Source organism: Sciurus vulgaris (assembly GCF_902686455.1).
Source record: "Sciurus vulgaris genome assembly, chromosome: 1".
Lineage (NCBI taxonomy): Eukaryota > Metazoa > Chordata > Mammalia > Rodentia > Sciuridae > Sciurus > Sciurus vulgaris.
The window spans coordinates 43,618,041-43,641,301 of record NC_136461.1 but is presented as its reverse complement, the minus strand read 5'-3'; the positions used below and the strand labels follow the sequence as shown (position 1 = coordinate 43,641,301).

Here is a 23,261-nt window from a genome sequence, read left to right as displayed (position 1 = left end):
TAGTGTAATTACATCAGCAAAGGCCCTTTTTCTAAATAAGGTCACGGTCATAGGTTCCTGGAGGGCATCGCAGGGAATGCGCCTTTCAGTCACTATAGCCAGGCAACTTGTGGCTTTTGGGTCCCCTCAGGTTGGCCCTGGCCTCCCTGCTTTCTGCCTCCCAGGCCGCCTCTCTGTAGAGGTGAGGTTGGACACTCAGGCCTTCTTCCAGCTCCTCCCTGTGGTCCTCCACAGCGAGAACTTTGCCCACTCCGTGCTCCTCCTTCTCCTGCAGCACCTCTTTCTTTCCTCCTGTTCAGCTTTCCCCGGAGCCCATCAGCTTTCTGAGTCCAAGGTGACTCTGAGTGCAGTACAGGGGGGTGGAAACAGGGGCAGGGGCCACTGATGGCAGGTGATGTTGTGCAGGACTGGGAACCTACTTGGTTCTCACAACAGACCTAGGGTTGGAAGTCACTGACCCATTTCATAAGGAAGGAAACTGACTGCCAAGAAGTCAAATTAGTATACCCAAAACGCAGAGCACTAAGTCACAGATTCCATCGAAGGCCTTCTGATTTTGAGCCCAGCTATACAACAGCTTGCCCTCTGCCTTCCAAACACAGCTTCATAAGAGAAGACTTGACTGTGTAAAAATTTTCAATTTCTTCGGGGCCTGGTGACACACACACCTGCCTCAGCAGCTCAGGAGGCTGAGGCAGGAGGATCACAAGTTCAAAGCCAGCCTCAGCAACTTAGTGAGGTCCTAAGCAATTTAGTCATACCCTATGTCTCAAAATAAATCATAAAAAGGGTTGGGGATGTGGTTCAGTGGCTTAGCGACTCTAGGTTTAATTCCTGGTACAAAAAAAAATTAATTTTTAAGTGGCAAAAGACAATCAAATAATTTCAGGTCAAGTTAAAAAATGGACTACAAATGACAGAGTTAATTTCCTTAATATATAAGGAGCTCTTACACATTAATAAGAAAAATCTTCAAACGGTCAGGCACAGTGCCACACACCTATAATCCCAGCAACTCAAGAGACTGAGGCAAGAAAACATGAGGCCAGCCTCTGCAACTTAGGCCCTAAACAACTTAGAAAGACCCTGTGTCAAAATAAAAAACAAAAAGGACTGGGGATGTGGATCAGTGGTTAAGCACCCCTGGGTTCAATCCCTGGTGCCAAAAATAATAATAAGAGACAGCTCTGTGTGTAATGATCTCTAAGATGTGGTATGTGATAGGAGCAAGAATATGTACCTGTGTGAGGTGTGCTACCACTACAATAAAAAGAGAGAACTTAAACAGACATGTTCATGCATAAACCACCCCTGAAAGAATGTTCTTGTCCTAGGGGAAGCTGGCATTAAGGGCAGGAAAGGAGACTCCCTTTTAATGCCCTTTGAGGTTTTGTTTTTGGTTTGTTTTTTTTATATATATATATATATAAATATCCATGTGCATGTACTACTTATTCCAATAAATAATTAAAAATTAAACTGGTTGAGGGCTGGGGATACAGCTCAATTGGTAGAGTGCTTGTCCTGCATGCACAAGGCCCTGGGCTCAATCCCCAGCAACACAAAAAAAAAAAAAAAAAAAAAAAAATTAAACTGGTTGAGTCTTATACATAAACCAAATACCTAATACAAATAATGTCTCTAGGGAGGGAGGAAGAAAATTCAATGCTGAGCTCCTCGGGAGAGGTGGGCTCCTTCCCGTGCTCCTGTGCTAAGCACAGCGCCAGACACACAGAGCAGGTGCTCAAGGACAGCTTTGGGATGAAGTAGCAACTCTAATAAAAGTGTGCTTCTGCTTTCTCTCCTAGTCCCAGAACTAACATCCACTGATGGACTGATGACTTGTGGAGGGTCTTGCTGGGTGGCCCTCTCCCCTGCCAGGGATAGAGGGATGGAGAGAGATGGCAGAGCATACCGCACAGGTACGAAGACAGGAGGCTCTGTGTCATTCTTGGCATCCTTGCGAGGAACCACGCGGCCGGGCAGGTTGAGGCCAATGTGGTAGTGGACCTGAATGAGCAGGGCCAGGAGCAGCTGCGGGTAGATGCGCCTCACCCGGCAGACACAGCTGTTGACAGACAGGAGCTCGCACAGGCCGCTGGCTGCCTGGGGGAGGAGGGGGAGCTGGTGGCATGAGCAGGCCCACCTTCCCCGCACTCCTGCCTGAGGCCTGGGCTGCTGCTCTGGGAGGCTGCGCCTGGGTCTTTGCTCCCACCCGGACCTCTGGCCAGGTCCTACCCCAGAGTGAGAACCACAGCCTGCCTCTTAGCTTCAGTCCAGGGCTAGGACGCCATGTGACCTGGGAAGAATCATGGTGAGGGATCCCTTCCCACCTCCTGAGAATTAAACAAGCCCGATTCCATTTTGCAATTGAAGAGACTGACTCAGAGGGATAAAGCAGCTGTCCAAGGAAACCCAGCCCCTAGGGGCAGAGCTGGAACTTGAACCCAGGTTTTCAGATACCAGCTGTAGCATTCCTGCCTCTTCCTTATTCACAACACAGGTGCCCAGTACATGGGGAGAGATCTGGGCTTGGGCTCTGGTGCCAATAAGTGCTAAGTTGTATGAGCTTGGGCAGGGCACAGACCGTCTGAGAATGTCTTGCAGCTGAATCCCCAGAACTCATCAGTGTGCCTGGCCCTTAGTAGGTGCTAATAAATACCTATTAAACAAATCAGCCCAAGAAAAAACAGTTGAGTACCTACTCAGTGCCTGGTATGTGCTTGACACTGGAGATGTCATCATGAGCCAAATAGGACAGGCACTGGCTTCCTGCATCTCATGAATTAACCAAATGGTCCCCACACTATTATCAAATCACAACTGGGATAAACTCTTCCAAGATAAAGTATATGAAGCGAAGTATACCATGCCCAGATTGGAGCGAGTCAGGGAGAACAGGGAGGCCTTCCCCAAGGAGGCTATGCTTGCACTGAGCTGAGGGATAAGCAGAAGGTAGCTTGGTGGAGGGCATTCCAGGGAGAGGGCACAAAGGCTCTGTTGCAGAAGACTGCATGGATGTTTGAAGTTGTGACCAACACCAGTGAGGCTGCACTAGAGCAAGCAAGAAGCCCGTGGAGGGAGGCAAGGTGGGCGAGGGCTACTGGGCCTGGCAGCACAGGTAGGAGCACCATGGTACTCTCCTGGGCAACGGGAAGCCAAGGCGGGCGCTAAGAGCAGGCGTGCATTTCTGGAGGATGCTTTGGTAGGGATCAGAGGGGCAGGAGCGCAAGCAGGAAGGTGAGCAGGGGTGAGCCAGGTGAAAGTTAAAGGTGACAGAGGCACAGAGAACTCCATCACCAAGAAGGCCCAGCCACCATCTGGGCCTCCAGGTCATTCTGTTCCCACTGCTCCAGGCTGCTCTCCCCACAGGTGGCACCACTGTTGTCCAGTGGATCACAAAGAGCCCAGAGACAGGGACTTGCCCAAGGAAGGACAAGTATCACTGGCAGGTGGGCCAGAGAACCCAGTAAACTGAGCACAGCAGGAGGGAAGGAGCAGGGGAGGGAGGATGGAGTGATGGGGCTGGTGGGCTGGGTCCTCACCGCCAGGGGCACAATGGAGGCCCGGCCCTTCTTGGTGACTGGCTTTTCCTTCAAGCTGGTCAGAAGCAGATCCAGGAGGTCTCGGACATCACAACTGGGCTTGCGCAGTATCAACTGCCTCCACATCTCCGCTCCATTACTGAGGGCCAGGGTGGGGGTTGGTTAGGCATGACAGTAAGGAATGGTCCAGAAAACACTCCCCAAGAGGCAGGAGGCTAATGATGATTGAAAACCCTGTTCCCAGTGACCATGCCAGGTGCTTTACATACAATTTACTATTTCAGCAAATATTTATTGAGCATGTGCTGCACTAGACAAATCTCTAGGGATACAGAAGCAAAAAAAGGATTCGATCCATTCAGGTAACTGAATTTTCACAATGACCCTAAGCATGGGTATTATTCCCATTTTGCAGATGCAGAACAGAGGCTCAGAGAGGTAAATTGCCAATCCAAAATGATACGGCTAAGGAGCTACAGAGGAAAGGAGTGGCCAGACCTGATGTCTCCAAAGCCCAGGCTCCTTCCTTCATACCAGGAAGCAGGAGTCGAGGAAGGGGAACCCTCGTCACCTAATACCAGGAAGCACGGCTCCTGCCCCTTGGCAGGCAGTTCCCCAGGCAGGGGAAACATCTGAATGCAGCAGACACCAGCCCACAGAGTTCTTGCCATGGGAATCTGATAGAGTGCTACAGGGTTAACAGAAACCTTTCCCCTTCTACATGAGCATCTGAACCTTCCATTCACTTTCTAGCTCTGTTCCCCTGGAAACCTGATAAAGATAGTATGTCAACTATGTTGCTAGGCAACATTACTTATGGTAAAAATGGTCTTCTTTATGACCATTTGGTAAATTGCATCTGAACTGAAACTATCAATTAACTGTAAGAACTGATGTGCATGATGGGGTTCTGCCAGGGAGCAGTGACTCTTTAATGGAATTGTCCCTGTGGGGAATCCCAAAATGAAGCCTATAGAGTTGACAAGAGAGACTCTGGTCCCTGTGGTTCCATTTCAGCCAGGGGTCACTCTGGGTCTCTTTTCCTCACACCTGAGCTTTACCTGGGAGGCCCAAGAGACCAGTTCCCAGACCCAAGCATCCGGAGTACAAAATTCAAGGAGGTCCTCACACTCAGACTCATGCAAGTGCAGGCTTGGCACCTGGGGGGGGGTCTCCTTAAACACTGTGCCCGGGTGCCTGGCTTGTCTCTGCCTTGTCCTCTACCCCGAGTGACTCTGATATCGAGTGCGATCCTGGTCATCCTGGTCATCCTGTGAGTCAGACTATTTAGGGAACCCAAGAAGAATTCCCCTGATATACAGTGCATCCTGAAAGAGCTAAAATTGTCCTAGTGGGAGAATGGGACATGAGGCTGGGTCACCATCCCTGCCGATCTGCAAATGACCCCAACCAGAGCACACCCCAGAAAGCCATTTGCAAGGCTCTGCATAATTCTTTCGCATTTACTCAAAAACAACCATCCTAGGGTGTTGATTAGCCACTGCCTTATTTTATTTATTCAAAGGCATGGTGGGAGCATTTACTGGGCTGAGAGGTCAAAGTCAGCCAGATTGGTCACCATCTGGCCACTGTCCCCTCTGCCCCTCAGACCAGGAGCTCCCTGGAGGCAGTGAACAGTTGCAGACCCAAGCAGGTACTCAGCCCAGTTGGCTGCATTACTTCATCACACTGCCTATCTGGGGTGTAAATACAGGGATCATTTCCTCCTTTTGCTTCTGGGGGAAGCTGAAGCCCAGAGAAGGCAAGCAGGCTGCCCAAGACCACCAGTTGCTGGAGGCAGAATCAGGACATGCAGGCCTCCTTCCTAGGGCACCATTAAAGAGTTCTAGGCTTGGAGTCAGTCAGGGTCAAATTTAGGTCCTCCTTTAGCTGGTGCCTCAGTGGGCTCCTAGGGCAGGAAAATTCCCCTGAGCCTCAATTTCCTCATCTGTAGAATGGAGCTATTTCGAGATCAAGAGAATGTACTGATGCTCAGCACCAACACCCAGCAACGCTCGGGAAATGATTAATGGTTGTCATAAGAAACACGGATCACCAAAGAGGGGCCATCTGGGAGGGTGAGGGCATTCCCTAGGTAGAAAGGGGGGATTCCAGCCTGGGAGGCCTGCTTTGTCCCTCTGAGGTGAAGTGGCTGGGAGCCCCCCTCTATTGGTACCTGTCCAGTGGGAGGGGGCACATGAGCAGGGCCACCACAACCTCTGTCATGAAGGAGCTGGCCAAGAGGGAGACGGGCAACAGGGCCACCTCGCGGGCCCGAGGTTCCTGGATGTGGCTCAGCTGCATGTAGATGCCCTGCATGATTTCTGGGATCTAGGGCACAGCCGTGAGCAGGCAGAACAAAGGTCCATCAGAAAAACCAGAGAAGGCATGGAGGGGAGGGGAGGGGAGGGGGAGAAGGGAAGAAGATGGAGACAGGAGAGAGAGAGGAGAGCACCACAGGAGAGAAGAGGGGAGAGAGCAGAGGCCTGCTGCTGCCCTGGGAGCAAGCCAGTTCCTCCACACCCCACCCACCAGGTGAGATGGCTTCTCTCAGGGTGATAAGCTACCCCTGCCCTGCCCCGTGAGTAGGGGGCCCACCACCCTCCCACCCTGATCACAGTCAGGCAGGATGTGCTGAGTGATGAGTAGGTGGAGGGGACAGCGGAGTCTCCCAGGCCCCAGCGGCCCCCAGCCTCTGCCCCCAGGAGGCCTTACCACCTCTAGCGCCCTGTGGCGGTACCACTCCAGCACTGAGCTGAGCGTGACCTCCGAGGCCAGCTGCATCATCTCCCCGGAGTCCTTCCCCCGAGCCTCTGAGCCGCCTTTCAACCCTTCCAGGGCTGCCAGCAACAGGTCCTTTACCTGCTGGGGCCCCAGGAAGTCTCCAAATTCCTGAAACAAAGGCGCAGAGAGAGCTCCAGACCTTGATGGGTAGACCCAGAGCTATACAGAGACTCAAAGACCACCTGACCCACTGCAGAGGGCAACAGGGAGGACTCTGCATGCCCCCTCAATTAGCAAGAGACGGCCCCTCTGGGGAAGAGCTACAAAAGGGGGTGCATGGGCCCTGCACCCAGGGCTGGGTGTCAGGGAGAAGGAAGTCGTGGCACGGGCAGGGGGAGGGGCTGGAGCTCTGGGGAAGCTGAGCTGGCATTTGGGGCTGTGCCACTGTCCTCCTGCGCTCCCTCCCCGGGAGGCCCGGGCTGATGGGCAGCAGTCACCGCGATCACACGCAGGATGTTCTGGCAGGGGCTGACGGGGTTGTAGGGTCCCAGGAAGCGCTTGTTACTCTCATATAGCTCCTTCTTGTTGGTCTCTTCCTTATCTCTGGCTCCTGCAAGAGAAGAACCTTCTGGGTGAGGCCCGACCAGACTCCTGTTCTTAACTTTTTATTAAAAGCAGTTGTAGGAAGGATCCAACTCCTGCATAAGCAGCTTGATTACTTTCACCCAGGTAGCTGGTGCCCAGGCCAAGAAGCAGAACATGATCAGCACCCTAGAAGGCACTCTTGTATACCCCTCTCGGGGCCATCCCTTGCTCCCCCGGGCAGTCATTCCTGAACCCCTAGCTGGAGTTCCTGGCTTTATAAATGGACTTGTATGGTGTGTGACCCTGGGCTGGTCTCCACATATACTCTTTCTTTTCCCCCCCAGTACAGGGGTTTGAACTCAGGGGTGCTTTATCACTGAGCTATGCCCCCAATCTTTTTTATTTTGAGACAGGGTCTCACTAAGTTGCCCAGCCTGGCCCCAAATTTGTGATCTTCCTGTCTCAGCCTCCCTGGGATTACAGGCATGGGCCAGGCATGTGCCCAGTTCTTAGAAAAGATGTCAAAAGCTTATAGATTTTATTCTACTGTGATCTTTTCATATATGAGGAAATCTGAGCCTAGACAAGCAAAACACTAGCCTGAAGTCACACAACTAGGAAGGGCCAGATGTCCTTGTAGACAATGACACTCTTTCAGAGCCAGAGGAGCTTAAACAGCAGGCCAGGGTCCCCTGGACTGGGGCAGAGTTGGGACTATAGAGAAAGAAGACAAGAGACAGTGTATACTGTGCAGCCCCAGGTACAGTGCCAGCCGGGCGCTTGAATAATACGTCACAGCACTGGCTCCCTGAAACTGAACCTAGGAACATTCCTCCATGCACAGGCTCCAGCCACTCCAGATCCTGAGAGAGGACCTGCTCTTTGTGAGTTCCTTCAACAAACATTCACTGAGCACCCACCACACAGCCTTGGGCACACAGTGGTGACCAAGACGGAACCCTGCCCTCGGCTCATGGGGTTACATTTGAGTGGGGAAGACAGACAAGAAAACAAGACATTAGGACCATCTTGCCTGAGTGTATGTGGTACTGTGGGGACACCAAAGCAGTCACAAATTAAGCATGGAAGGATGAGGAAAAGCTCAGAAAGAACTGTTTACACCAAAATAGGTCTGTCTGTAGGTAGCCCCTGTCCCCTGGTTCCCTGGGGACAGGGTCTCACACCAGTTTCCACGGTGGCCGTCTGACTCCAGGCTGGTCCCTCTCCCACTCAGGCCCCACTACCCGGCTCCAGCCCAAGGCCGGCTGAGCTGCCTCCCGGGAGACCTGCCCGGGCGCTCCCACAGGCTTACGTTTCTGGAGCTCCAGGATAGTGTAGAGGATGGTGATGCCGTCCAGGGCCTCCCGGCCAATCTCCTCATCAGGATCCCCAATGCGAAGGATGAGCCTCCCCAGGAGGAGCCCCAGAGCCGGGAACCCCGAGGACATCTGTTGGTGTCACAGTCACGGGATGGAGTCTTACAGGTTCAGTAATGCTATATGGTAACCGGTGAACAGAGCTGGGTAGGCCGGCCCTGACGGCAGGGCCCTGGGAGCTGGGAAGAGTCTCCCTAGGAGCATCCACCCTTCCCGGTGACACTCACAAAGAGAGGCAGAGTCAGGAGCGTGTGGTTCAACACCGAGACATTGCTGTTCACAGCCCGAGCTCGCTCATGGGCCTTCCCCGAGTTCATCCAGGGCCCCAGGGGCTGCGGGGATGAGGGTAAGACAGCTAAGGTGGGATGCCAGCCCCTGCTGCTGGGCGGACAGGCCAGCCTTCACCCATCTGCAGGAGCTTCTGAGAGGGCACAGAGGCAGCTCTCCACAGCCCTCCTCCTCTTCTTGGGGCTTAGGGAGAGATGCGGTCCTGGAGCTGAGAACAGGACTCAGGGACCAGAGGGAGGGAGGTCAATGAGGAGAGATGAAAGGACGGGAGTCAGGAGAGCAGAAAGAGACAGGGACAGATGGAGAGGTGATGCTATGGGAGCCACAGCAGGAGCTGTGTGGGGTGGCTCTATGTGCAGTGTGGGGGATGGGGAGAGGGTGAGGGGCAGGAGACTGGCAACTGGCTGTGAGTAGAACCAGGAGGCTGAACACTGGCACAAAATGACATCCCAAGATCAAGTCACTCCTTCTGGCCCAGCCTCCAGCTACTCAGGGCTAACTCCCTGCTTCCCTCTGCCCTTCCCCCTCCATCCCCCAGCCCCACTCCCTGCACCTCCAAAATGCTCTTCAGTCCAGCAGGAGTGGGGTCTTCAATAAAGAGGGCATTGAGCAATGTCTGTAGAGCATCCAAGGTCTGATGATAAAGCGTCTGTGGACAGGAGGGGACCAAGTTGGGTTGACACGCACTTAGGTGATCAGGGAAGAGGGGGCACTTGGGCCCATAAGAACCACTTTCTGGCCCCACTGCTGAGACTCACCTGATGTGTGATATTGGACAAATGACTCCCCCTTCATGGGTTACAGTCTCCTTACCAACAAATTGGTAATTTATCTTTGCACTTCCTACCTTAATGGGGGAGGAAGCAGAGAACGAGCATTTATTGAGACTCTGCCATGGGCCAGATATGTGCCTGGTGATTTGCACATCCATACCCTCAGATTGAGAATACATTTGTCCAAAGTCACAAACAAGGAGCTGTCAGGCTGTGAGGAATAAATGAGAGGAGGCACCAGAAAATGCTCCAGCTCTTTAAAGGCTGGATAAACGCGAGGGCCAGTCTTATTTTTATTATCTCTGGCTAGTGCTCTGATTAAAGCACACGCAGATCCTCCAAGCTGCCTTAAAGGAGCCATCTCTCCCTCAGCTTCCCACGGAGCAGTGCTGGAATTGTTCTGTGGGTGCAGCAATGTACCAATGTACAATGCTGGGTGGTGGGTTTGTGCCACTCTGGGAAGGCCCTCTTTTCCTTGCTTCCCCTCCTCCTGGTGGCTCCCCAAGCCTATCTCCCAAGTTGTCACTGTGCAGGCTTCCTGAGTCTGTGCACACCCTGGAGCTAGTGGCCCTTTGGGGCACATTACAACCAACAAGCAAACTCCACTGCCAACAACCTCCTCCTTCCCGCCCATCTGCTGCTGATTACTGCGCAGAACTCCCCTCTGCTGGCCAGACCTGGTACTGCAAGAGGGCCTCCTGCTCTTCCCACCCTGCAGGATTCCCTGCCTGGCAGCTGGTCTTCTCCCAGAGCACCAGCTCTGCACCCAGAGCCTTCCAGCTGTCTGCATGGCCTGGCTCCCACCTGCTCTCTAGCCTGACCTCCCAGAACTTTTGTTTCCAGCCCCACTGCCTCCTGTCGTCCTTGCAGTCACCATGCAGTTTGTCCACAGGCCTCTGCACAGGATGTTCCCTCTGGCTGAAATGCTCTTCCTTCTGCCACCCCTTCAGTTCTTCAGTTCCTCTTTAACCTCACTCCAGAATCGTGACCCATGACCCATGATCTCGAGGCCACGTCTCCCTTTCCAGGCTCTTTACTGCCCGCTGGAAGTCATTCTGCACTTCTTCGAGTGAACCTCTGGCAATGTTCCCCTGCCCCCAGCACTACTGTGAGGCCCCCACGCTGAGCTGGGTGCGGAGAGGTACCCGGCTAACACTGGCTGATGGCAAGGATGGGTGAACATGACTGACCCTGAGCTGGAAGCCTTCTTCCTGAACCTCCCCCACTGACCCTAGCTCCCCACTCAATCGGGCACTAAAGGTCACTTCCACCGCTTTTCCTGAGATGGCCTCACAGAGGTTCAAAGATGCTCAGACGAGGTCCTTGAAGTTCTGCTCCTCTAGGTGTCTGCTCCAGCTCCCACTTTCTTCATCGTGACTCAGTCCTCAGCACCCCTCCCCCAGCCCTGGCCACCTCCTCCAGCCACACCAACATCTGCCCACTTTCCTCTCTCGGGGCAGGACCCAGAAGTGAAGGGCCTCCACATGGGGAAGCATCCTTTGTGGTGGTTCATTTATGCACCAAACAGTTACCAAATGCCCGGTTAGGCCGAGAGGTGAGGCAGTGCCCCAGGCCACATAGCTAAGGGGAAGGGTGGAGAGGCTCCTACCTACTCCCAGAAGGCCCTTTCTCTGGCCCACTAGGTGTCCAGAGACAGGCCCAAGTGAGGCTCCCCGCAGTCCTGGGGACACACCTCGGGAGGGAAGCAGGTGCCTCACCTGGATGGCCTCTGCCTTGGCCTCATCTTTCTCCTGCATGGCTTGCACCGAGGGCAGCGAGAACACACTGCGCACGCACGTATTCACCAGCTCTGCCTTCTCCCGCACACCCAGGATGGGCTGGGTGTGGCTGGGAGGGAAAAGGAAGTGAGGCATGGAATGAGGGAGGGGCCACAGACCAGGGCAGGGGTGAGGGCCCCTGGCACGATGCTGAGGTCTGACCCACAAGAGGACGAGATGAGGTGGTACCAGGAGAGTGGGTGTGGGGGCTGACAGCCAGGCGAGGACTAGGCAAGGGAGAGGGGAAGGCTAGGAGCAGGGCGGGGCTCAGGGGAAGGGCCCAGGAGAGACAGGCAGAGCCCAGAGGTAGGGTGTGGACACCTCAGTTGGGTCAGGGTCTCCATGGCCTGCCTGCGGACGGAGCTTGAAAGGGAATCCAGCGGCTCATCCTGGATCTGCCTCTGGACAGGGACCACAGAGGGGCCAGTGAGGACAGCTGGTTGCTGCAGACCACCAAGGCCAATGCCGCCCCTCCTCAAGGGAGCAGGTTCAACAGCCCCTCAGTTGGGCAGACACCCCGCCCCCCAGTGGGATCCAGAGAGCCAGCTCACTGCTCAAACTCCATCCTGCAATGTCAGTTCAAGGCCACCCAAAACGCCCCCAGCCCTCACCTGCTGCACCCCACATGGAGAACTCTGTAAAACTTCCTGCGGCAGCTTGGTGGCAGAAGACTATGTCACCCATGGAACTGCCCAAGCAAAAACCACTACTCATGGCCCTTGAAAGCTGCCTGGTTGGATTCCTCTAACAGGACCTTCTAGTTACTTCTTACTTTTGATCTAGCACCTACATCCAGAAGGTGCTCAATGGATGTCAGTTAAATGAAGGTGTGCTGGGGATTGAACCCAGAGCTTCACACATGCTAAGCAGGTGCATGACCCCTGAGCTACCCACCCCCAGTCTCTTCTCTCTTTCTCCTTTCAAGGGACACAAAGCCAAATATAATTTTCTAAACTTGAATTAACCCTGCAGAGGAGACTGCATTTAGCAATTCCGAAGTTCCCACCAGGAGGAATTTCTGGGAAAAGAATGATAACTGTTTCCCACGCACAAGGCTTTGCAGGGAACAGCCCACTGGATTGTGTTCTCCCAAAGACACAGGTATTGTGACCCCATCTGTGAGATGAGGAGATTGACTCGGAGAAGAGAAATAACTTGCCCAGGCTCCCTCAGGGCAGGTGAAGGGCAGGCAGAGGGGGAGCTGAGGTTCAAGTCCAGGTGACCTGTCCTTCATCCTATCTTCCTCCCACCTCGCCCCGGCCCAGCCTCATCAAGGGGTAGACTCAGGAATTCCACCCTCCCCACCCAGTGCTGCACCCCCACTGTGGCCCCCGCACCATCATCTTCTTCATCATGGTCTTCTTCTTTCCTTCCCCTTCCAGCAGGTCCTGGCTCTTCTGGATGACATTGTCAGCCTTGGAACAGAATCACAGGGGGAGCCCCACTGAAGCCAGCCCTTGGGGGTGCATATGGCACCTGCTAACACCCAGCAGGTATGGGCAAGCCAGCTCCCAGCATCAGCTTGAGAGAAATGACAAGTTCCCACAGGGGGGTCTTGGGGTAGGGTGAGGACAGGAGAAAAATCTTAGCGGTGGGGGTGGAAAGGGTAATCCTGAAGGCCAGCATTTTGGGGGGTCAGATATGAGGGATGGGAAAGCATTCTTCCTTCTCCAGGAGAAGACAAGGGAGAGACAGAAAAGGTCTCAACATCTCAACCTGAAATTCCACCATCAGCAACACTTAGGAATCTTCTAGAACATACCAGTCAAATTAAGGCATTCTGCTATGTGAGAGAGGGAACACACGGACCCATCTCCAATTAATCTATCCTTCCCCCATCTTAAAGACAAAGACAAGATAGCCAGGAAATAAGTAAACAAACTTCAAACAGTAAAGAAAAAACAGAATGGAGAGCGTGCTGGGTTAAAGATGGCCACGAGTTCTCCTCCTCTTCTATCAATGGACAGGGCAAAGACCTGGAGTCAGGAAGGAGTTCAGGGTGTGAGAAGAGGGAAGGGCTACAGGAAGGCAGATGACTAGAATGCTCTGGGATGGGGACGAATGCTGTCAAACACAGGGCCTCTTGCTCCTGTCACCCTCTCCCCACCCCCGCTGCCTAGGGGCTGGAGCTGGCCTGGCCTGGCCTAGGTGGACCTATAGCGCATCTACTGTGGTACAGTGCACTGCTCTGAAGGCTGAAATTACTTCTGTAAGACAGACAGACGTTTCTGACTTGTGAAAGACTCATTCTAATGAGGGAGATGAACAGTAAGCACACGGTGCACGAGAGGGTGCTGAGTACTTAGGAGGAAGAAACACGCAGAGGAACAGAAATGTCTGGCTATCGGGAGGGGTGTCCCAGGAAAGTGGCTAGGGGTGGGCAGAGGCATACCAGCGCCTTTTGGTTGCCATCTTCTCTCTTCCCTGGCACCTTCCTCAGGCCTGAGGTCACTTCATCAAAGACTTCTGCATGTCATGGGTTCCATGGGAAGAGAAGCAAATAAAACATGGGGGATTCAGGGTGCAGAGTCCCGTCCCTCCTCCCAACCCTCACTCCTCCAGCAGTCAGGCTGAGCTTAAAATCTAAGTCAGCTCAGGTCACCTCCCCGCCCTAGAGTCCTTCAGTTGAGCCACATTCCACTTAGCGTGAAGCCACCACCCTTGCCAGGGCCCTCACCCCTGTCAGGCCAGCCCTCCCTGTCCACCTCCCAGCTTCATCTCCCACTCTGGCCTCCTCCAGTCCTGGGCAAGTGTCCCCTGGGGGCCCTGGCACAGGTTGTTTCCACTACCTAACAACTCTCCTGCCATTCTTCCTTGTCCCCCTGGGCTTCCTTCCTTCCGTCTTTGCCTGCCACTCCTCAGAGATGCCTCTCCTGACCTTTGGGCCAAATGAGCACCCACAGCCTCCTCCATGCAGCCTCCTATTCTCTAATTCAGCAGTTGTTATGCTGGGCATCTGTTGCTCTGTCAACCCCAAATCTCTCACTTTTTTGGGGGGTGAAAGCCCCATCTTTCCTCTGGGCTCTGCAGCTATTTCAGACAACTAGGTCCAGCTGAATGCTGGAATGCTGGAAGCCCCGCCCATTACCCCCTCTTAAAATGGGGCGGGGCCTGACCCCAAGCTTCGCCAATAAGAGCCATAGTGATTGATTCTGGAACCCGCACTTGGTTTAGCAGGGCCCGCTGAAGGTCCTTTACTTAGGGGAGTTGACGGGACACTGAAGGAGAGCAGGTCTCTCTCTTTCTGAGGTCAAGAACCAGTACCTGTGAGAACCTGGAACCAGGAGCATCTTGGCTACAACCACCAGAGGCTGCCAGAGTGTGGCACCAATATGGAGAACGGAAAGCAACCCACAGCTGGTGCCAAGACCTTGGCTTCCAAATACCATCCTCCACTGCCACCAGCAGGGCTCCTCGGAGAAATGGCTGATTCCAAGACTTGGGCAGGAGAGCCCAGGATGAGCCTGGGATATATTGTTTCAGAAAAGAAGGAAGAGCACCCAAAGAGTAGGGGGAGAGGGCAAGGGAAGATGAACACTTCCTGAAGGGGATGCCACCCGGCAAAGGAAAAGCCGAGTATCAAGAAAAAGAGTGAATAAACTAGGACCCAAGAGACAATACTAATGTAAATAAATAAATGATTAAGTGGAAAGTTCGGTGGGAACTGGGATCTTTACATAGTTTCAAAGTACCTAGCTGGGCGTGGTGGCGCAAGCGAGGATCCTGTGGCTCAACAGGCTGAGGCAGGAGGATCAAGAGTTCAAAGCTAGCTTCAGCAACAGCGAAGCACTAAGCAATCCAATGAGACCCTGTCTCTAAATAAAACACAAAAAAGGGCTGGGGACCTGGCTCAGTGGTCAAGTGCCCCTGAGTTCAATTCTAGTAAAAAAAAAAAAAACACACCCAAGTACCAAGCCACAAAATATTTATTACTAGGGGGAAATAATGATGTCACTATGGAGAACTTTGGCAGCAACCATCTTACACAAGTGAACAAAGTGAATATCAGTCATAGAACAAATCAAAATCATGCATTGGTCACGGTGTCACATGCCTGTACTTCCAGGGACTCTGGAGGTTGAGACAAGAGGATCTCAGTTCAAGGACAGGCTCAGCAACTTAATGAGGCTCTAGGCAACTTAGCAAGACTTTGTCTCAAAATAAAAAATAAAAAGGTCTGGGGATGTGGTTCAGTGGCAAATAGCTCTTGCGTGGTTCAACACCTAATACCAAAAAAAAAAAAAAAAAAAAAAATCATGAGCCACCAGAAGGGATGCAAGGAGGAAATCAGTATCAATTCTGTGCTATTCCTGCAGAAGTGCATCCCCTGACAAAGCCAAACTAAATACACCCAACAAAAGAGCCATCCTACAGTTTTCACAGGTCCTAAGGCCAAAGTCAAGGAAGGACTGAGGACTGAAGGAGACAGACTAGACAACGAACTGCTAGGAGAGATTCTGAACCAGATCCTTTTGCTACAGAAAATGTTGCTGGAAAAATCGGAGACACTTGCATGGGGCCTGGGAATTAGATGCTAGCTGTATACCAATATTAATCTTCAGGTTATAAGGATTCTATTTTGCCCTTTGTTGTATGAAATTCAGGGTGTTGGGGCACCCGTGAGCGACTTGCTATCAAGTAGATTCAGGGGGGAAAAAAGATTTTTTTGGTAGTGGGGGTTGAATACAGGGGCACTGTGCTACTGAGCCACATCCCCAGCCCTCTTTGAAGGATATAGAAAACAGGCCCCAGGGAACTTCCCTCATCTACAACTGTTCCCCTTCCCACCCTCCTGCCATATGTGGGGAGGTGTCTGTGGTAAATTGGAGCTTGTGTCAGTGCGGGGGGATAAAAGAGAAGTCCAGGCCTTAGGTGGAAGAAAGGTAGGAAGGCAAAATGGGAGAGCACAGGGGACTTGCACCTGGCCCCCACGCATAGCTGAATCTGCTGTCCCCAGCACTGTACCCCCATGATCTCTATCCCCACCCCACCCTATGAAAGACTGGAAACCAACAGCCCCCCAACGAGAAAGGTAGAGTGCTGGGCTCTGGATTTGTTGCAGTTTTCCCTGTCTACAACCAGTCCCCTGACTACTCCTCTGCAACCAACACTTTTCCTGACAGACTCAGCCCCTCTAAACCCTAAAACTCAGCCCCTTATTGGAGCCAGTTGCCATTTTTCCCTCTTGAAAATGTGCCCCTCGATCAATTAATAAAGCACTGCTGGTCTGTTGAGGTCTGCCTCCATTTTCCTTTTCTTTTTGTATTCTCTTTCATGGGCTTTCAATTTTTTTTTTTTTTTTTTAATTTTGAGACAGTGTCTCACTGGGTTGCTTAAGGCCTTGCTTCCTGGCTGAGTCTGGCTTTGAACTTGCGATACCCCTGCCTCAGCCTCCTAAATCACTGGGATCACAGGAATGCACCATCACGCAAGGTGGGAGAAAAAAGATGTGTATACTGTACCTTCAATTTTTCTACAAGTTATCTACTCTATTATTTTATTATTTATTTATTGGTACTGGGGATTGAACCCCAGGAGCACTCTACCACTAAGCCACATCCCCAATCTTTTATTTATTTATTTTTATTTCAAATAGACTCTCACTAAGTCGTCCAGGATAGCATTGAACTGTAATTACATGTGAGCATCACCGTACCCAGATGTATGGTTTAAAAACCATTTATCCCATGGAACCACCTCGTGATCTAGCTAAAACACTCCTTCGTATTTATTCTAAGGAATTAAAGTCATCATACTGTAGTGATACATGCATACCCATGTTTATAGCAGCACAATTCACAATATCCAAACATGGAACCAGCCTTGGTGTCCATCAATGGATAAATGGATAAAGAAAATGTGGAATACACACATACACACACACAATGGAGTTTTTTTACACACACACAATGGAGGTTTTTGAGCCACAAAGAAGAAATGAAATTTTATCATTTGCAGGAAAATGGATGGAATTAGAGATCATTATGTTAAGCAAAATAAGCCAAACTCAGGTCAAGGGTCACATGTTTTCTCTCATATATGGAAGCTAGAGAGGGAAAATGAAAAGAAAGGTGGAACATATGTCATGAAAATGGAAGGGAGATCAGTAGAGGAAAGGACCAGGGGAAGGGAGGGGAAAAGGGAAAGGAGAAATACTGGGGAATGATACTGGTCAAATTAAATAATTATATTGTGTGCATGTATGAATGTGTCACAACAAATCCCATCATGAACAACTACAATGCACCAATAAAAAAAATATGGGGAAAAAGGAAAATTAAAAAAAAAAAAAAAGATTTATCCCAGCAACTGGAAAGCTGAGACAGGATCACAAGTTTGAAGACATTATGGGCAACTTAGCAAGACTCTGTCTCAAAATAAAAAAATAAGAAGGGTTGGAGATATAGCTCATGACAGAGCACCCCTGGGTACAATCCCCAGTACCATTAAAAAATATTTAATTTAAATTAAAAATAAACTATTTCACAAGTATTTAGAATGACTGTATTCTACGAGCACTTAATAAAAGTGAACAAAGTTCTGACTTTTATGGAGCTCACATTTCAATGGGAAGGAGAAGAAGTCGTAATAACTAAAAATGATGCAGTGTACAAGACCAGGATAAACTCTATGCTGAGAGCTCAATAATGATGCACCTTACTCTAAGTTTCTATTGTCTTAAAATCTTAAAAAGAACAAAGGCAAAATAAAGACATTTTCAGATAAAAATTGAGATTACTATCAGCAGAATTCACCGAAGGAAATTCTAAAGAGTGTTCTTCAGGACAAAGAAAATTAATCTGAAATAGAAGGTCTGAGACACAATAAATAAAGAAGTGACTGAAAGAGGTTAACATTTGGGTAAATAGAAGAACATGAACTATATAAAATAAATATGGTTTATGAAGTTAAGAACTTAGAATTAAAACATTTTACCGCAATAGCATATAAATTGGGGAAAGTGAGTTAAATGGCATTAATGTGTTGCTAAATCTTAAACTCTCTGGAAGGAGGATATTTGCTTTGGTTAAATTGGACCTTTGATTCAACATGTACATTAAAGCTTTACAAACTCACTAAAAAACAGCCCACAGGCACTGGGTGGCTCAGTGCACAGTGTGCTCCAGGGCCTCGGCTCCATCTCCAGAAGAGCAACAAACAAACAAACAAACTTCTATAAATAAAAGCACAGGATATAACTTCCACCCAAGGAAAGGAGGGAAGGTGAGGAAAAACAACCACCCCAAAGCCAAAAAAGGACAGAAAAACAAAGAGAATTAGCAAGACAAAGGACTCAAGCAGGTGAAGACACACAGATACCAAGTCATCCATAATCACATTACACATAAGCTGCTGGGACCACAGGTGTGCACCACCATGCCCAGCCTAGAACAGAGCATCTTCAGGAAGAGCTAAGTTGGAGGACTTATGATACTAGATATCAAGGGTAACTAGGGGACCATCCACCATTTGCCTGCCTCTTGCCTGACCATCACCTGCCTTTCACCTACCCATCACCCACCGACCAAATTTCACCTCCCAATAGTCTGACAACAGTCAGCAGACTGACCGAGGACCACCAGTGGAGCACCAGCTGCCTATGGTTGCCTGGAAGTTCACTGTTACAGTACCTGCAGGTTTGATTACAAGTGGTGGCCGCCATTTTGAGAAAACAGCCAGGACCTGTAGAACCCCTGGCCGACCATCTTCAGGATCCCTCAGCCCGATCGACCACTCCCTGCCTCCAGGGTCCTCAGACTGACTGACTGTTCCCCGCCACCAGGATCCCGCAACCAGACCCACTGCACCTGGCCACCAGGACCTCCAGCCGACCAAGCCCACACCCCAGAATGCAACTCCCCATTTGCTAACACATTTGGAAGCCAGAGCGGCCATCTTGGATAATCTTGGAAGCCATATATCCCATCTTTAGGTGGGGCAAAACCCATCCTGAGCCGCCTGCTGGAAACTTGAAGCTCATTGTCAGGTACCTCTCATACATTAGGCTACTGAAGATTGGGAGGTTTGGATACTATGACTGTTATACTGTAGATTTTATTTTTTCTCCTTATTGAAAAATTTTAAGTTTTTATTTCTTTACTTTTCTCGCTGTCTTTTCCTTTTGTTTACCTGTTCCCTCAGAGGCTCTTTCTCCCTTTCTGCATGCTAACAACCAACTTCTTTTGATTACACTAACTCATTCTATGATCTAGAACTTCCATATATTCTTTTCTTATCCCATAACAGCTACATCCTACACCCCTCCGCATCCTCTTTGTCCTCAATTAGAAACTGCAGACCTTATTGCAAATCTGTTTGTTATACTGAAGATGATAATTGAACTCATTCTGTTTATTTTGACAATATTGTTAACATCCTCATAGGGGTTATTTGGTTTTGGGTTGCCTACTGTCTGAACTGGGCACTGCTAATATTGATCTCGCCCTTAAAGAAAAAGTTTTGGAAACCTATAGGGTCACTATAAGCCTATATGGGGGAAACTGCAATACCCCAGATCTGGACTGCTAGAGGGGAAGATAAGTGAACAACATGAAAAAACAAGGGAAGAAAATGATCCAAACAAACCTAGATACTATATTAATAGAATCCAGTGACAGTATGACAAAAGAAATGTCAGAAAAGGACTTCAGATTCTACATGATTAAAATGATTCAAAGCAAAGGATGAGATAAGAGAGCAAATGCAGGCAATGAATGATCATACCGATAAGCAGTTGAGAGACCAACTGCAGGAAGCAAAAGATCATTTCAACAAACAGATATTCTCAAAAAAAGAAAAAAAAAAAAACAGAAATCCTTGAAATGAAAGAAACAATAAACCAAATAAAAAAACTCAATGGAAAGCATCATCAAGAGACTACATCACTTGGAAGACAGAACCTCAGACAATGAAGACAAAATATTTAATCTTCAAAATAAAGTTGACCAAACATAGATGGTAAGAAATCATAAACAAAATCTCCAAGAACTATGGGACATCATGAAAAGACCAAATTTAAGAATTATTGGGATTGAGGAAGGCACAGAGATACAAACCAAAGGAATGAACCACCTATTCAATGAAATAATATCAGAAAACTTTCCAAACCTGAAGAATGAAATGGAAAATCAAATACAAGAAGCTTACAGAACACCAAATGCACAAAATCACAACAGATCCACACCAAAGCCAGTTATAATGAAAATGCCTAACATACAAAATAAAGATAGGATTTTGAAGGCTGCAAGAGAAAAGCATCAGATTACATACAGGGTGAAACCAATACAGATATCAGCAGATTTCTCAGCCCAGACTCTAAAAGCTAGAAGGGCCTGGAACAATGTATTTCAAGCTCTGAAAGAACATGGTTGCCAACCAAGAATCCTATACCCAGCAAAACTAACCTTCAGATTTGAAGATGAAATAAAATCCTTCCATGATAAACAAAAGTTAAAAGAATTTACAAATAGAAAGCCTGTGCCACAGAATATTCTCAACAAAATATTCCATGAGGAGGAAATGAAAAGCAACAATGTAGGTCAGCAAAGGCAGGAATTATCTTAAAGGAAAAACCATTCAAAGGAGAAACCAAGTCAAGTTAAAAATCAAAAATAAGCCCAAATGACTGGAAATACAAATCATATCTCAATAAACCCTGAATATTAAAGGCCTAAACTCATCAATCAAAAGACACAGACTGGCAGAATGGATTAAAAAGAAAGACCCAACAATGTGCTGCCTTCAAGAGACTCATCTCATAGAAAAAGACATCCACGGACTAAAGGTGAAAGGATGGTAAAAAGAAAAACCTACCATGCACATGGACTCAGTAAAAAAGTGGGGATTTCCATTCTTTTTTTTTTTTTTTTTTTTTTATTTTTTTGCGGTGCTGGGGATTGAACCTAGGGCCTCATGCTTGCAAGGCAAACACTCTACCAACTGAGCTATCTCCCCAATTGGGATTTCCATTCTTATTTCAGATAAAGTGGACTTCACTCAAAGTTAGTCAGAAGGGATAAAGAAGGACATTTCATACTGATTTAAGGGAACCATAAATCAGGAAGACTTAATGATCATAAATATTTATGCCCCAAACAATGGTGCATCCATGTACATCAAACAAATTCTTCTCAATGCCAGGAATCAGATAGACCACAACACAATAATTCTGGGTGACTTTAACACACTGTGTCACCACTGGATAGATCTTCCAAACAAAAACTAAACAAAGAAACCATAGAACTCAATAACACAATCAATAACGTAGACTTAACAAACATATATTCCATCCATCAATGAGCAAATTCACTTTCTTCTCAGCAGCATGTGGAACCTTCTCAAAAATAGACCATATGTTATGCCACAAAGCAGCTCTTAGTAAATGCAAAAAAAAACAGAGATACTACCTTGCGTTCTATCAGATCATACTGGAATGAAATTAGAAATCAATGACAAAATAAAAAACAAATTACTCCAATGCCTGGAGACTGAATAATATGCTATTGAATGAAGCATGGATAACAGAAAGCATCAGGGAGGAGATTAAAAAAATTCTTAGAGGTAAATGAGAACGATGATACAACATATCAAAATCTCTGGGACACTATGAAAGCAGTCCTAGGAGGAAAATTCATTGCATGGAGTGCATTCAAGAAAAGAATAAAAAGTCAACAACTAAATGACCTAACATTACAGCTCAAAGCCCTAGAAAAAGAACAGAGCCATGCCAAAAGTGGTAGAAGACAGGAAATAATTAAAATCAGAACCAAAATCAGTAAAATTGAAACAAAAGAAACAATTCAAAAAATTGACAAAATAAAAAGTTGATTCTTTGAAAAAGTAAACAAAATAGACAAACCCTTAGCCACACTAACAAAGAGAAGGAAAGAAAAAACTCAATTACTAAAATTTGTGACGAAAGAGGAAATATTACAACAGACACCACTAAAATACATAACATAATGAGAAGCTACTTTGAAAATCTATATTCCAAAAAAATAGAAAATATTGAAGACATCAACAAATTTCTAGAGACATATGATCCTCCCAAACTGAACCAGGAAGATATACACAATTTAAACAGATCAATATCAAGCAATGAAATAGAAGCTATCAAAAGCCTACCAACCAAGAAAAGCCCAGGACCAGACAGATTCTCAGCCGAGTTCTACAAAGAAGAACTCATTCCAATACTTCTCAAAGTATTCCAGGAAATAGATAAGGAGGAAACCCTACCAAACTCATTCTATGAAGCTAATATCACCCTCATACCCAAACCAGACAAAGACACATTAAGGAAAGAAAATTTTAGACCAATATCCTTGATGAATATAGATGCAAAAATCCTTAACAAAATCCTGGCAAACCAAATCCAAAAACATATTAAGAAGATAGTGCACCCTGATCAAGTGGGTTTCATCCCGGGAATGCAAGGTTGGTTCAACATCCATAAATCAATAAATGTAATCCATCATGTTAATAGACTTAAGGATAAGCATCATATGACTATTTCAATTGATGCAGAAAAAGTGTTCAATAAAACGCAACACCCTCTCATGCTCAAAACACTAGAGAAAAATAGTGATAGTGGGAACATACCTCAACATTAAAGGCTAACTATGCTAAGCCCACAGCCAACATCATTCTTAATGAAGAAAAACTGAAAGCATTCCCTTTAAAAATGGGAACAAGACAGGAATGCCCTCTTTCACCACTTCTATTCAACATTGTACTTGAAATACTAGCCAGATCAATTAGACAGACTAAAGAAATTAAAAGGATACGAAAAAGAAAAGAGGAACTCAAGCTGTCACTATTTGCTGATGATACGATTTTCTATTTAGAGGATCCAGAAAACTTCTAGACCTCATAAATTAATTCAGCAAAATAGCAGGATGTAAAATTAACACGCATAAATCTAAAGCATTTTTATACATAAGCGATTAAACATCTGAAAGGGAAATGGGGGAAACAACTCCATTCGCAACAGCCTAAAAAAAAAATAAAATATTTGGGAATCAACCTAACCAAAGAGATGAAAGATCTCTACAATGAAAACTACAAAACACTGAAGAAAGAAATTGAAGAAGACCTTAGAAGATGGAAAGATCTCTCATATTCTTGGATAGGCAGAATTAATATTATCAAAATGGCCATACTTCCAAAGGTGCTATACAGATTTAATGTGATTCC

At 48.1% G+C, this 23,261-nt stretch overlaps 1 protein-coding gene across 1 annotated transcript in view; it reads right to left on the bottom strand.

The window, feature by feature from the left end:
* Positions 1 to 23,261, bottom strand: part of MROH7 (maestro heat like repeat family member 7) — a 78,710-nt gene that overhangs the window by 25,617 nt on the left and 29,832 nt on the right. The window contains exons 5-16 of the mRNA XM_079140956.1: positions 13,462 to 13,535; positions 12,407 to 12,484; positions 11,391 to 11,470; positions 11,010 to 11,139; positions 9,072 to 9,167; positions 8,458 to 8,562; positions 8,167 to 8,302; positions 6,767 to 6,879; positions 6,261 to 6,437; positions 5,722 to 5,876; positions 3,546 to 3,684; positions 1,916 to 2,106 (exon numbers count right to left, since the gene is read on the bottom strand). Coding sequence (XP_078997082.1) covers positions 1,916 to 2,106; positions 3,546 to 3,684; positions 5,722 to 5,876; positions 6,261 to 6,437; positions 6,767 to 6,879; positions 8,167 to 8,302; positions 8,458 to 8,562; positions 9,072 to 9,167; positions 11,010 to 11,139; positions 11,391 to 11,470; positions 12,407 to 12,484; positions 13,462 to 13,535 — 1,474 coding nt within the window. The remainder of the gene's footprint in view (positions 1 to 1,915; positions 2,107 to 3,545; positions 3,685 to 5,721; positions 5,877 to 6,260; positions 6,438 to 6,766; positions 6,880 to 8,166; positions 8,303 to 8,457; positions 8,563 to 9,071; positions 9,168 to 11,009; positions 11,140 to 11,390; positions 11,471 to 12,406; positions 12,485 to 13,461; positions 13,536 to 23,261) is intronic.